Source organism: Erpetoichthys calabaricus, chromosome 15 (assembly GCF_900747795.2).
Source record: "Erpetoichthys calabaricus chromosome 15, fErpCal1.3, whole genome shotgun sequence".
Taxonomy (NCBI): Eukaryota; Metazoa; Chordata; class Cladistia; order Polypteriformes; family Polypteridae; genus Erpetoichthys; species Erpetoichthys calabaricus.
This window is the reverse complement of record NC_041408.2, coordinates 88,195,486-88,211,176: the sequence shown is the minus strand read 5'-3', so window position 1 is coordinate 88,211,176 and position 15,691 is coordinate 88,195,486. Positions and strand designations below refer to the sequence as shown.

Sequence of the window (15,691 nt, the reverse complement as noted above, 5' to 3'; positions counted from 1 at the left end):
ACAAAAGGCTGATAATATATTCTATAAAACAGTTTCCACTGATATTTCATTTTGAAATTCCTCCAGGGAAGAACAAACCAATTACTTTCCTCCACGAAACACGCATGCTCCACGACGTAACTTTAATTTTTTTTTTTTTTTTCAAATTGGCCCATTGTGATCATTATTTGTGTATTAGTCATGCCAGAAATAATGCTATAGTGGTCCCAAAATGTAAGTTTTTCTCTGAAATTGTATGATTAGTTCCGTCTGGGCAAGATGGTAAAAAATGTAAATTATTGCATCAAATTTTAGGAGTCATTAGTGGCGTGATGTGTTCTGTGAAGTGCCTTCATGAAGTATGTAGACCCCTTGTGCTAAAATTGAAATTTGTTTTTCCCCTAACATTAGAATCCCTGAAGCTGTGACGATGCGGGTTCAGCTCCATGCTCCCATCATCTGTCCGGGAGCCCTTGAACTCTACACCGTCTGTAATGTTACTGATGAGCTTAGCAGTGAGGCACAACATAGCAAGGGGATGGTGCAAAAGTGCAAGGTGCTTTTATTTAAAACAATCAACAAAAACAAGGTGTTCAAAATAAAGTGCAGTGCATTCAAAAACGTCTTCATTCTTAAATAAATAACCAAATAAAACTAGAAGTGAAAAGAGAAGGTTAAAAACAAACAGAAAAATCTTCTAAAAACAATGAGATTAAAATAGCACAAGAAGCAATCCTTTAAAAACACACAGAGCTCGGTGTCTTCTTTGTACCATGGCGGCTCCCCTGCTACTCCCATCTGGGCTGCTCAACAGGAGAGTTGCCTACCTGCAGGAACAGCTGCCTTTCACTCTGGTCTGGTAGCCCATCGATCCCTGGCTACGTCGGGCTCCAAACCGGACCAAGACTTGGGTTATTTCCCCAGCGGCCAAGGCGCTCACGCTGGGGCTAAACCAGCCCAAAGCCTCCTCGACTCCTGCTCCTTTCGACAGTCAGTCGTGTCCTCTTCTTGTCACCCCAGCTCCTAAAATGCTCAGCTGGAGCGACCGCTTCCTTCAGCCCCACTGAGTGTCGGCCAAACACTCTCTTCGTGGGCTCACCTCCCAGCTGCCTGCTTTCTCTCAATCAAGTCTGCTCTTCTTGCTCGCTCGCTCTCCTTCTTCCTCACACCGGCTCTCTCCACCTGCTTCCTGCCTTCTTTTGCTACCTCCCATTCTCTTCTTTCTTTCCTTTTCTTCTTTTCCTTTTTCTAGCCGACTCGCATTTCTATATATCGAGAGGGCATGGCAGCTCTTGGCAGATTAGCAGCCCCAGGAACAATCATGGATGCGGGCAGTCTCTCACCTGTGCACTTAGGCGAGAAACGCCCACACCGCAGATCGCCCTGAGAACTGGTTCAGCCACACAACCAACACGCCGCCTTGCTAAGCCGTGAGTGCGATTATTTATTTTAAAATGGGCCTTTTGAACGGGAGCTGTGGACCCGCTATACCACAGAAGCCTATGAAAAAACTCGTTAATCCCAGGCCACCTTAACCCTTTAACCGCCAACTCCCTAAATATTCCCCATGCCGGGCGAAATCTGAACAATATTCGTTTTTTTACTTTACATTTATTCAAGCAGTATTTACCTGCTGAAATGTTTCAAATAAATGGTCAATCAAAGGATATAGCTTGAACAAGCGGTCACGGTTTGGATCTTTCTTTTCTGGCTCAGATAACGGGCAGCAGTCCAGTTGAGATGCTGGGGATACACCCACTCATCGCCATCATCCGATGCATCGTCATTCACAGTATCATGCAGCGCACGTTGCTGATCATCATTGTCGCTAAAATCTTCATCAGAACTGCTACAATCATGATCAGAATTATTGTCCAAAATTGCCTGCAAAACCTCTCTTGAAGTCAGTTTACGTTTCGCCATATTCACAGCTTTCACTTTCGAATCACAGCACGTGACCGGCCAATACAACCGCAGAGTTGTCGAAATACGATGTAGTAATTATACCTACGCCAAACTGTCAGTTATACTACGCGCCAGGCATTCACATAACCATAGGCAAATGTGCCAGATAATTCCGGCAGTAAGGCGTCAGCAATAACGCTACGATGCCGGATGTATCTGGCAGAGGGCGGTTAAGGGGTTAAATTCCTTCGCACCTCTCCATCAGCATCTTCTGTTTTGCAAATGTGTCAATCAGCACAAGCAGCAAGCAGCCTGATATCCCACAACCCCCCTTCCCAAAGAAGGTGCTGAAGTCAGTAGCAAAATTCTCAGAGCTCAAGTGTGTTTATGTGGGTGTGAGGTGCCTGGAGTTGTATAGGGTTAATAATATATCGTTATTTGGAATACGTACATTTCATGTGTGTTCCTTGTCTACAACAATCTGTGTAAGTGTAGGATGAAAGGAAATGCGAAGCAAGAAATGCTGAATGCATACCTAAAACAGGGCACTCATTAAGTAAAGGGTTAGAATGAAAATCTGCAACCATGGTGGTCCTCCAGGACCAGACTTGGAAACTCCTGCCCTAATGTATTCGTTCCTAATTCTGTCCATCCTTGTCACACCTAATACATGAGCAGAAAAAATTAATTTAATGAGTTTAAGGGTTCAATATAACAAAATGTGAAAAAAGTGAAGGAGTCTGAATACTGTTGTGCTGTCTATGTGGTGTGGGTAAAAAAATCCATGGCAAAGATATTCGTCAGGAAGCCTTTAATAATTAACTAAACATTAACCAGAATTATTCATGTCTCTGGTGACTCTTCCTATGAAGTCAGAAGATGGATTGAGGGAGCATGGGTGGTCATGAGGTCGCTGGAAAGGGGTGTGTGGCACTCCTGATATCTCAACAAAAGGACGAAGGTCCAAGTCTTTAGAGTCCTGGTGCTCCCAGTTTGTGAGACATGGATGCTATGCAGTGACCTGAGATGAAGACTGGACTCCTTTGGTGTCTCTCCAGAAAATCCTTGGGTACTGCTGGTTTGACTTTGTATTGCTCATGGACTCTCGATACCTGCATTGTGAGGGAGCGTCAGTTATGGCACTACGGCCATGTGGCGTTTCCCCGAGGGTGATCCGGCTCATAAGATCCTCATTGTTGGGGACCTGAGTGGCTGGACCAGGCCAAGGGGTCGCCCACGTAACACCTGGCTGCAGCAGATAGAGGGTGGGACTGGACCGCATGTCTGCCTGAGGGGTTGCCAACTGGGATCCCGAGTTGTTTTGTCATGTAGTGGGTGCAGCAACGCACTGTTACCAGTGCATGCTCCCCAGCCTGACCTGAATTGATCCAGAATTATTCAGCCATACATTTGCATTTAATTTAATGAAATAGATGCTGCTTAACAGGTCATTGCTCTAGCTCAGAGTACAGAGTGCTTTTAGCGTGCGTCCGTACACCAAGCCTGTGAGCAAAACAACAACCAAAAAACCTGCGCTTTTACTGTGCGTGACAACCAAGATAACTCGCCACATGTCAAAGTCTTCCTGAACATTAGTGAAGTTAAAACAACAGCCCTGAACTTTTTCTGGTCACTACAATACTTTCTGAATTCAAGGTAGAATGATTTTAATCTCATGTAATTAATTTTATATATTTATTTATTTTGCTTTCCATGAATTCAAAGACCAAACTGAAGATGAAACCTGTGATCATGGTGCATGGTGGAGCCTATGCAATCCCAGATGCTTTTGCTGATGAATGCATGGCTGCTGTGAAAACTGCTGCCTTGGAGGGCTTCAAGGTCCTGGTCAGTGGAAGAAGTGCAGTAGATGCTGTGGAAAGCAGTGTTCGATCTTTGGAGGACAATCCCATACTGAATGCAGGTAAAACTTTTTCATATATCCGATGCTGTGATCTTTGTGGAGTCAATGGAGGCTCTAATCGGCGCTCTTGAGAGGCTGGGTGAGGTGTCTGAGTGTGCAAGTGTCCTGATAAAAACCAAAGAGCCAGGCCTTTAATGACCTCTTAGGCACGACCATCATCAGTGTGTCTGTCTATGGAGAGAGTGTTGACCTTGTTGAGAGGTTTACTTACCTCGGCAGTGACATTCACGTCTCTGGTGACTCTTCCTATGAAGTCAGTAGACGGATTGGGAGAGCATAGGGGGGTAATGAGGTCGCTGGAAAGGGGTGTGTGGCACTCCTGATATCTTTGCAAATGGATGAAGGTCCAAGTCCTTAGAGGCCTGGTGTTTCCTGTCTTGCTATATGGTTGCGAGACATGGATGCTACCCAGTAACCTGAGACAAAGACTGGACTCCTTTAGTACTCTGTGTCTCTTCAGGAATCCTTGGGTATTGCTGGTTTGACTTTGTGTTGCTCACGGAGTCCTGAATGACGCACATGACCTGCATTGTGAGGGAGCGTCAGTTACGGCACTATGGCCATGTGGCCCGATTCCCTGAGGGTGATCTGGCTCACAGGACCCTCATTGTTGAGGACCTGAGTGACTGGACCAGGCCAATGGGTCCCCCATGTAACACCTGGCTGCTGCAGGTTGAGGGTCATTTCCGGAGGGTGGGACTGGACCCTCCATGTCTGCCTGGGGGGTCCTGAGCTGGTTTGTCATGTGGTGAGTGCGGCAACGTGCTGTACCAGTGCCTGCTCCCCAACCTGACCTGACACACCATTGTACAAGTTTGCATAGGTCTAATTAAGAGTTATTTAATTGCTTCTTGTACAAAGTTTTAATTATGTTATTCTTGGTGGATTCAAAGAATATTTTGTTTATTTGATAAGTTGATTGCTAGAGAACTACAGATAAGTACAGTGTCTACGTGGGTTGGTAGAGCCCGTCTTTGTTAAATGCTGCAGGCTCAGTGATTGCCCTCATTTACAAATTGAATGAACAAGGAGGTTGTGAATTAGGTAAGCTGCTTAGAAAATGTATTGATAGATGATTTCCACCACACGTGAAATGTATTTTTCATAGTTTACATTTGTGTTGATGCTGTGGTAGCGCTGCTCCCTCGCAGTAAGGAGACCTGGTTTCACATCTCAGGTTCTCCCTGTGTGGAGTTTGCATGTTCGCCATGTGTCTCTGTGGGTTTTCTCCGGGTGCTCTGGTTTAGGTGACACTTAATTGGCCCATGAGTGTGGTGGGTGTGTGTGAATATTCGCCCTATCTATTATATAGTGCCTTACACATCTATATAATACCTTTTGCATTATCTATCTATCTATCTATCTATCTATCTATCTATCTATCTATCTATCTATCTATCTATCTATCATATAGTATATGGACACATGCACACATATATACAGTATAGATAGATAGATAGATACTGTATATATGTGTGCATGTGTCCATATACTATATATATATATATATATATATATATATATATATACTGTATACTGCCTATATATAATATTTATATTTCTGATCTCTGAACTTAATTGCTGTTTGAACAGTTTTTAAAGATTGCTTGTGCTTCTTGTTTAGAAGTTTTATCGCTAAAGGTAAGTTGTGCTGCTTTTATTGTTCGGTTATTTGATCTACTGCAAGGGTATATTTTGTGTTTATTCTTGTTGTTCCATTTAAATGATGTTGAGTGAAGAGAGTAGGATCACTTTAGATAATTACCATGTCATACGAGGAAACTGTTCATCTCAGTAATACATTTTCTGTGTCACAGTCTATCTCATTTATGATGGCTAACTGCCGCATTAGGTGAAATGGCAGAACCTTTCTGCACCGTAAAAGCATAATCAGCACTTACTGAGAAAATCGCATAGACTCTTCAAGTCAGATCAATATATTCATTCAGCAGGCATGTGCTCAGTAGATACTGAATGTGTGATGACAATGTACAAATAGACTCTTAGAAATAACAACTTTGTTTTCTAATTAAGGAAACAAAGCATGCATCTCAAATTGTGTAATGAAGGAAAACAGCACCATGCCTGGGATGATGAACCCTGCAGGCTGTTTGCAATGCAAAATGCAATATTTTTCTGTCCCAAACCCAAATTTGCTAATGCTGCTGCTGCATCATGGATTTGTCATCCTGGGTTTAACTTCCACACCCAGTCATTGTCTCTGTGAACTTGGTGTGTTCTTCACATGTCAGTGTGTGTGTGGGCCCCCTGATTGACTGGTATCTTGTCCAGGACTTTTGCTGCCTTATGCTCAGTGCTTCCAGGATAAGGGCCCATTCCTCCAAAACCCTAAATTTGTTTGTTACTATTTGTCATGAATTGCAACTTTGATCAAGGCTAATTGTGTGTGCATCTGGTCCCTCAGACCAATTTGATGGGTCGGTTTGATTTTGCTCTGATTGGTCAGTTTGGCTTTGATACTCTCGACAGAAGAAGTATCAAAACATGAAAAGTTGAGGCACATGAGGAATAGTCCTGGAAAAGGAGGCACACTGAGAGTCTCCTTCAAAAATGGAAAGCATTCACAAGTGTTACATTTTAGTCAGGGTTCCTAAACTGGCTTTGGTTCAAGTCCATGTTTTTTTGCTTTTTCTTGTACTATTTATGTATTTACTTAATATTACTTTTTTATTGTCTGCTGTTTTTTCTTTGCCTGTGCTATGTTCCATGAGTTTTTGGGTGTTGTCCCAGAAGAGGTGGGGCCAACTCCAAATCAATATCAGGAACTACCCTCCGCCCTATAAAACCAGAGGATCTTTGTCTCCAGCAGGGGTGCTTGCTTCCTGGGATTGAGTCCTTTATAGAAATGCAGGATTTTCTGGAACCTGTATATACACCCCTTCAATAACCGTGGCAGAAATAATCAGATGACAGAACAGATATGGTACAAAAAGATAGTTAGATATATAGAAAAGGCACTATTTAATCTGTATTTATATCTATGTCTAATATATATATATATATATATATAAAATACAACATCTGTCTGTCTGTATGTCTGTCCGCTTTTCACAAGAGAACTACTTAACGGATTTAGATCGTGTTTTTGTCTATAATTTGCTTAAACATTCTGGTTGATTCTGCGACTTCTCTCTTCGCAGTAAGTATCATAGTTAATTTGCGTCACCAATTTATTTGCGTAAATCTGAGGGAAAGGCTACGGGCCGGGGGGCGGGGGGGGTCCCTTCTCACTCATGCAACAGCCTATGTTCGAGTCACTTTACCTCTCGCCACATGTTGGAGCGCACCTTGCCTCTGCTTAGCTAGTGATACCCGTTTGTTCAGAACACATTATCATCTAGAGATTGTTAAGGAGTAACGTTTGATGTTTTTGAGAGAGAGATCACAGCTCCATGTGTTTTAGAGTGTAGCTGCTGATTGCCAGAGATATCAAGACCACGTGCTCTTCTCCCCATGCGGGGGATGCTCTCCTGCCAGAGCTGAACACGATCAGATACAGTGGCAACGTTTGACGATGGAGCGTACCTATCTTGCGCTTGGCCAGAATTACTTGTTTTTTTTATTTTTAAAGTTTGTCCTATTTCACTACTAAGTGGGCGCAGCTGCAAGGGACAGCTAGTAGACAGATAGATATGAAAGCCACTATATAATAGATAGATAGATAGGTAGATGGAAAAGGCACTATATAACAGATAGATGGGTAGATAGATATGAATGGCACTATATAATAGATAGATATAAAGGCAGTATATAATAGATAGATAAATATAAACACAGTATATACTGTAATAGATAGATATGAATGGCACTATATAATAGATAATTAACTTGCTTTAAACTGCAGCTTTCACTTCCAATATACAATGTAGTCTAATCATTTTTTTCATACATATCCAGGCTTAAGAGAAGCCACTGGAGCAGTACAAGCATCGTCCAGTTCTTCTCCTTTACTGTGTTGGGACTTTGGTTACATTGGACTGCCTTATTGTTTTTAGCAATTCCTTTTGCTTTTCTGCTCAATGGAGCTTCATTATTAATGAAGAGCATTTTTATGATGTTACATTTTTATTTTAGAAAGATTCAGTGAGGCCCATTTTGTGTCTGGCTGGGGTTTTTGACGGTATTTCCCCCTCTTATGGTCATTTTTGGAAGTGCTTTTGGGAATTATGCGTATAATATTGTAGGGTTTCACCGTGCAACGCTTAGTGACTTCCACATTGTACCTGACACAAACATTGACAGTTGCTGATTTCACTAGGCTTACCATGGCAGTTCGATCATGCAATGCTGTATAATGCATCAGTTTCACTTTTCTGTATAAACATCTGATGACCAATTCATGTTGTCATCATGATCTCAATGGTTCAATTTTAGCTTGTTCTAAAACTGTATTTACGCCTTTTTATTTGCTGCTGGAGAATCCACCACACTCTTAAATGTTGATGAGTTACCGTACAGTTACCATAAAGTGTCAGAGAGCATAGAATTATTAATATTTTTTTTTTGTTTCTAAGCAGCATGATGCTATTTCATCCTCTAGATGGCAGCAGAATACTGTCCCAAGAGTTATTCAGGCTTAACACTATAAAGTGTATTGTTGCGCAATACCCCAAGTCTGACTTGGGTTTAACCATAACTGCAAAAAGACAAATGATGAAGAAAGAAAGGAAAATATCTAAACTGGTCCATGCTGCCCTCTGCTCCTGGGCACCCTCAAAGCTTTAGAAATGGTCTAACCCCTTGTCCTGATCTCTGCTTCACCACAATTTGTTTGCAGAGGTCTGCATAGAGTTCCTTGGACTTCATAGTTTGGTTTTTGTCCTGACATGCAGTGTGAATTGTGGGTCCTTCTATACACAGGTACACGCGTGCTTTTCTAAAAGATGCCCAATTAATTCAATTCACCACAGGTGAACCTCAGTCAAGTTCTAGACACATCTCAAGAAGAATTAAAGAAAACAGGAGGCATCTATGCATGATTTGAATGGGCACAGCAAAAGGTCTTAATACTACCATAGATGACAGATTTCAGTCTGTAATGAATTTTCAAACCTTTCTGAAAACATTTCCCCTTTGTGACTGTGGGTAATTGAATGCAGATTAATAAACAAAAATGGCAAATTTATTAATTTAAAATTAAATATGTGATGCAATAAAGTGTGCAGAAAGTGATGGGGTTTGGATACTTTTGGAGTCTGCTAAAATTGAGGGGACACCTGGCTGCATGACCGTGCTGTGGATGATACCCATGCCTTTAAGATTCAATGTCATTGGTTAAGATCTTGGACCCCATCACTGCCTGTGTGTAGTTTGCATGTTTTTCCTGTGCCTGCAATGCTTGTTGTCTTTCATACAAAGAATGGATTGTGTGAATGTTATTGTGGTTATGGGGTGTGGGTGTTTGCAAGAATGGGGTTTACAATGGACAGGCACTCTGTGGAGGTTTGGATACTACCATGCACCTGATGCTCTTGGGATAGGCTTAAGTTTATGACTTGGATTAAGCAGGTCGGAGGATGCTATGATAAATAGATAGATGGATAGATAGATAGTGTAGTTGGCAGTATTAGATGATAGACAATAGATAGATAGCGTAGTTGGAAGGATTAGATAGATAGATAGCAGGATTAGATGATAGATAACGTAGTTGGCAAGATTAGATGATAGATAGTTAGCATAGTTGGCAGGATTAGATGATAGATATTTAGTGTAGTGGGTAGGATTAGATGATAGATAGATAGATAGTTAGCGTGGTTGGCAGGATTAGATGATAGATAGATAGTAGCACTTTGGCTTTTTACAGAAGCTCAATATTTTGACAGACAATAAGCCCTTCTCAAATAAACACCAGAATGGCTAAAAAAAGAAAGAAAATGTCTGACTTTGGGTGGCATGATGGGGCAGTGGTAGTGCTGCTGCCTCGCACTAAAGAGTCCTAGGTTTGTGCCCCGGGTTCTCTCTGTGTGGAGTTTATGTGTTCTCCCCAAGTCAGTATGGGTTTCCATCGGGTGCTCCGGTTTCCTCCCATAGTCCAAAGACATGCAGGTTAGGTGAATTGGTGATGCTAAATTGGCCCTAGTGTGTGCTTAGTGTGTGTGTATGTGTGTGCGCCCTGTGGTGGGTTGGCACCCTGCCCGAGATTGGTTCCTGCCTTGTGCCCTGTGTTGGCTGGGATTGGCTCCAGCAGATCCCCGTGACCCTGTGCTCGGATTCAGCCGGTTGGAAAATGGATGGATGGATGGATATTATTTATTATATTACATATCTTACACATTGTTATTTCATTTAATGTATTTAGTCATTTAATTTTACATATCTGCTTTTGTGTGCTTATATTTACACCGTCAATTGTGAGGGAAAAGTTTAATTTGTTAGAGGTACAGCTTGATAGTTAGATTTAACCTCAGTAAATTATCCAGGCCACAGGTCTTGGAGGTGTAGCTGCCGGCTAGGTAAGGAGTCGGCCATTATAATCTAACCAGCCCAACACACCACATTGGCCATCACAGACTTGTAGAAGATGTGAAGGATGTCACTTGTCCCATTAAAGGAATGCAGTCTCCTAAGAAGAAAGAGTCTGCTCTGCCCTTTGTTCTCTAGTTCTTCTACAGTATGTTATGAGGCCAGTCTAACCTACCATTGATGTGGACCCACAAGTACTTGTAGCAGTGCGCCATCTTCACATCCACTCCATGAATGGTGACCGGTGGTACAGCGAAAGTCAGTAACTAGTTCCTTGGTTTTATTATGTTATGAATAACATTAATAATAATGAAAATCCCACATGGAAATAAAGATGCATTTTGAATATTGACATTTTCTTTACCCACTCTTTCCATTATCAGGATCTGAACAGCAGGGGTCTATCATGGCATCTACCAAATCAAGGCAGGAGCCAAACAGATTTTTATCAGGTATCTCCAGACACCTGTAATAATGAAACTGTGATGAATAGATGAAGCCTGATAATTTTAAAAATATTTTCTTTTTCTCCCCTTGTTTGTAAGGGTCTCCTGTAGGGACTCTATTATTTTTCCTACCAGCCATGCTGATACTAGCTGTATTTTTATTGGTGACTCAAATACATTTGTGTGTGTGTGTGTCTGTGTGCTTGTGATGGTGAACGTTGGTGTGCGCCACATCCAAAACACAGGCACCCCCTCCATGGCTCCAAGGTTAAAGCCTTGTGCCCATTGCTACTAGGATATGCTTATGCTTTTGATGACCCTGTCAGAAAAAGTAAATAAATAAAACAGAGAAAACAGTCAAGATACATAAATTATAATATTAAATGAACTATGATTTTTGTAAACTTCACAAATCTGCTTCTGGCGAAGTAGCTTGTAAATCTTAACTCTCATTTAAAAGTTAATTTAAATCAGGAAAACTCCAACTTGTCAAAGTGAAATGGATTTCAAAGCCTAGGATTAGTACTTTTGCATGTCCGTAACACAAATGTTTATATCATTTGCATTCGACCCACTTAATCATCTGCAGTATACCATAAATTAGGTTTTTTATTTTAATTTTTTTTTGCTTGCTTTGTTTGGTGAAGTGGAGGCTCAGCCATTCCTTTAGTATGTGGAGTCTCACAGAATTTGGCAAACCCTGTATTTTGTGTGACAAAATTAACAAACACGATTAACGTGTAACGTGCGGAACGTCTTTACAGATTCAGGTTTATTCTTTATTCCATTTACTTCTATCGGAATAAACAGCAGTCTGTAACAATGAATTATGTTGCATTTTGCGTATGTGTACACCATAGCAACATGTCCACGAAGAGAAGTTGGACAGTACAGTGTATGCGTGACTGATTTGATGAGACAGAAATAGGCAGAAGTTCTAAACACAGTACAGTGGTACCTCTGGTCACGACCGTAATTCGTTCCAAAACTCTGGACACGACCCGATTTGGTTGCGTCCCGAACGTAATTTCTCCATAAGATTGTATGTAAATACAATTAATCCGTTCCAGACCGTACGAACTGTATGTAAATATATATTTTTTTAAGCACAAAAATATTTAATAATACCATAGAATGCACAGTGTAATAGTAAACTAAATGTAAAAGCATTGAATAACACTGAGGAAACCTTGAACAACAGAGAAAACTAACATTGTAAGAGTTCGCGCTATACCCTTATAAACCGCTTGCTGTAAACACTTTTTTAATGAGTTTTAAGCACAGGGAAAAAAAATGAAATGCCACTTCTCCTGTGAAACTTTTCACACCATCCTCTACTGGCTTTAAATTCCTCACCTTCGCCACTCAAAGAAGGATTTTTTTTCAGCAAATCGCCATGACTCTTCCTGGCTTTCTCGCATATGATTGCCTCGTTTACACTATCCCCTGCAAGGTGCTTATCGTTCAGCCACACTAGCAACAGTTTTTCCACCTCTTCCAGCACTTGAGGCCTCTGCTTGGTTAACATTATAACTCTTTTTGCAACATCAGCTGCTTTGTTAGGCCCTTTATACGCAAACAAAAGAATACGGGAAACGGAGAATGGGAAATCATTGGCGCGTATGAACACGCGTAGGGAAACTGGCCACCAGTGTTTTTGTTCGCCACCAGAGTGTGTGGTCATGAACAGATGCAAAATTTTGGCAAACTTTTTGATCGTAACCCAATTTGTACGTGTTCGGAAACGTTCGTAACCAGAGGTTCTACTGTGTATATATATATATATATATATATATATATATATATATATAGTAATCCCTCGCTATATCGCACTTTGCCTTTCGCGGCTTCACTCTATCGCGGATTTTATATGTAAGCATATTTAAATATATATCGCAGATTTTTTGCTGGTTCGCGGATTTCTGCGGACAATGGGTCTTTTAATTTCTGGTACTTGCTTCCTCAGTTGGTTTGCCCAGTTGATTTCATACAAGGGACGCTATTGGCAGATGGCTGAGAAGCTACCCAACTTACTTTTTTCTCTCTCTCTCTCATGCTGCACAGTGCTTCGCATACTTAAAAGCTCGAAGGGCACGTATTGATTATTGATTGTTTGTTTTTCTCTCTCTCTCTCTCTCTCTTGCTCTGCTCCTGACGGAGGGGGTGTGAGCTGCCGCCTTCAACAGCTTTGTGCCGCGGTGCTTCACATACTTAAAAGCCAAACAGCCCTATTGATTTGTTTGCTTTTCTCTCTCTTTCTGACATTCTGTGCTCCTGATGCGCACTCCTTTGAAGAGGAAGATATGTTTGCATTCTTTTAATTGTGAGACAGAACTGTCATCTCTGTGTTGTCATGGAGCACAGTTTAAACTTTTGAAAAAGAGACAAATGTTTGTTTGCAGTGTTTGAATAAAGTTCCTGTCTCTCTACAACCTCCTGTGTTTCTGTGCAAATCTGTGACCCAAGCATGACAATATAAAAATAACCATATAAACATATGGTTTCTACTTCGCGGATTTTCACCTTTCGCGGGGGTTCTGGAACGCAACCCCCGCGATGGAGGAGGGATTACTGTATATATATATATATAATATACTGTATATATATATATATATATATATATATATATATATATATACTGCAACTTTCACTAAAGTTTGCGGTGCACTTCTCCATTTTGGATTGACGTCATGATCTGAAGTTGGAAAAACTTGGGATTTCGCAGACCAGCCTGGAGTTTTCAAGTTGGAATTCTGACTTCCAGTTGAAGTTTTCGATTACTTACTTGAAATGCAAAGCAGCATAACATTAGGCTTAAAAAAAATGGCGGTGGTGGTGGTGCAGAAAGGGTGGGTACAGGAGCCCCTGGATCCTGAAGCAATGTCATTTGCCCTCGATTTGTTGACTTCCAGATCTGAAGGGAGAAGGAGAGGAGAAGCGTTGTAAGGAAAACCTTATTTACTTACTCTATCAGAATAAACAGCAGTCCATAACAATACAATATGGTGCATTTTGCATATCCATACACCATAGCAACATGTCCACGGCTTGATTCAGGGTGGAATTACAGGTAAACAAGCTCTGAAATTGTCTCTCAGTCACCTGTGTGTGTATGTTATATATGACATTGCCTTCATGCCATCAATTATCTTGTGTTTTTAAATTTCTAATTAATCTAAGCCACTTTGTAGAATTCTGTTTTCGCTTTAACATTAAAGAGTCTTTTTCTGTTGATCACAGTCCAAAATGTCAAATTAAATCCACTGTGATTCAGTGTTGCATGATAATTAAATGTGAGGCATTCCATGAGTGAATACTTTTTGATAGGCACTGAGTAATCGCATAACATCACATTTTAAAACCCACTTGATCCAGTTCAAGGTTATGGGAGCTGAAACCTGTTCCAACAACAACACCAATCTATTTCTTGTACACCCCAAAATGTCAAAAGGAATTTCTCAATGGGCTTGAACAGGCCCTGTTTTTTTTGACCCCTCACCAGCCCTGACTGTCAAAGAAAACAAGAAGTTTTAGGTCTGCCATGCCACCTAGAGATTCGTGGGAGATCTCGCCCCCAATCCTCCCACTTTAGAGTAATCCTGGCCGGGCAAGGGCACCGGCTGTCCGACACAGAGGCCAATATGAAGTCATCGGATAGTAAAGATGATTTTGCAGATGGGTGAAGAATTAGACTAACGAAAGAAAATCTCACAGAGATACTGAGGGAAATGTCCCTACTCCACGCACAGACATTATGGTATCTCCCTGTTGTCTGGAGTGCCACCATGCTGCCCCAAGGGAATACAGAATTGTTTTTTTTTTTGTAACACGTAACATTAAAAGTGAAACCATTTTCGGTCAATTCTGGAAATCAGCACAGTGCTCTTGACTCAACTATGCTATGATGAAATGCAAAAATAAATCGAGAGTTAAACGCAGAATTTGAAAAACCCAAGTTTGATAACAGCACTGTGTCATGTGAAGTGATATAATTCACTAGTTTCAGATATGACATTTATCCATCACTTTTCCAACCGCGAGGCTAGTTGAGAACTCAACCTAATGTAGCGTGGCATGCAATTCTAGGGGAACGACAAAGACGTATAGATTCCTACCGATTGCCAGACATATTTTGTTGTTTGTCTTCTGACAAGGAAGGATAGAAAGAGTCTAAAAACACCAGTGACTGAGACTTACCCAGAGAATTTATAGATTTAAAAAAAAAATGATCACACAGAAGAACATTATTTGTACGATGGTGACATGACAGATAAGTAAATGTAATAATATTTGTCTTGTCAGAAAAACGCTCACAGCTTTATTGGAGTGCCATGCACCTGCTTGCTCAGCTCATCATAGTTGCTTGGGTTTTTGAACCAAGTAGAGTAAATAAAAAAATAAACAGAAAAATCAAAAGCACTAAGAAAGCTAAAATTTAAGTATTATATTCTCTTCACAGGAATTAAGAAACAAAAATGTGAAGCTGCCTCACACCTCTATAGTCCTGGGTTCAAATCCTGGCCTGATCACTGCAATATTTTCCACATACAGCAGCAATAAAAAGTCTTCACCTCCTTGGCAGTTCTCATATTTTATTTTATTTAATTTGGCATTTTTTGACACTGATCATCAGAAAAAGACACTTTAATGTCAACGTGAATACAGATCACAGCAAAGTGGTCTGGAGTCATTACAAATGTAAATCATATGTCACATGCATATGCATAGGGGACAGCTAAAGGGTCCTAGTGACTGCAGTTTTACCTCCACTCCAGGGGTTGGCGCAGTGTCCTAATGCCACCCTCTCTCTTTTTCCCCCTCTGCTGACCGGCTCATTGACGGCTTTTACGCCTTTGACGTCACTTCCGGTGTCCATCCACCTGGACCTGTCTCTTCCTGTAAGATGGGCCCAAAATCAAATGAAATCAAACAAATCACCAGTCAAGTCAAGTTG

At 41.1% G+C, this 15,691-nt stretch overlaps 1 protein-coding gene across 1 annotated transcript in view; it reads left to right on the top strand.

The window, feature by feature from the left end:
* Positions 1 to 15,691, top strand: part of si:dkey-103j14.5 (isoaspartyl peptidase/L-asparaginase) — a 227,905-nt gene that overhangs the window by 4,957 nt on the left and 207,257 nt on the right. Inside the window, exon 2 of the mRNA XM_028820750.2 lies at positions 3,610 to 3,808. Within this exon, the coding sequence (XP_028676583.2) occupies positions 3,622 to 3,808 (187 nt within the window). The 5' untranslated portion in view covers positions 3,610 to 3,621. The remainder of the gene's footprint in view (positions 1 to 3,609; positions 3,809 to 15,691) is intronic.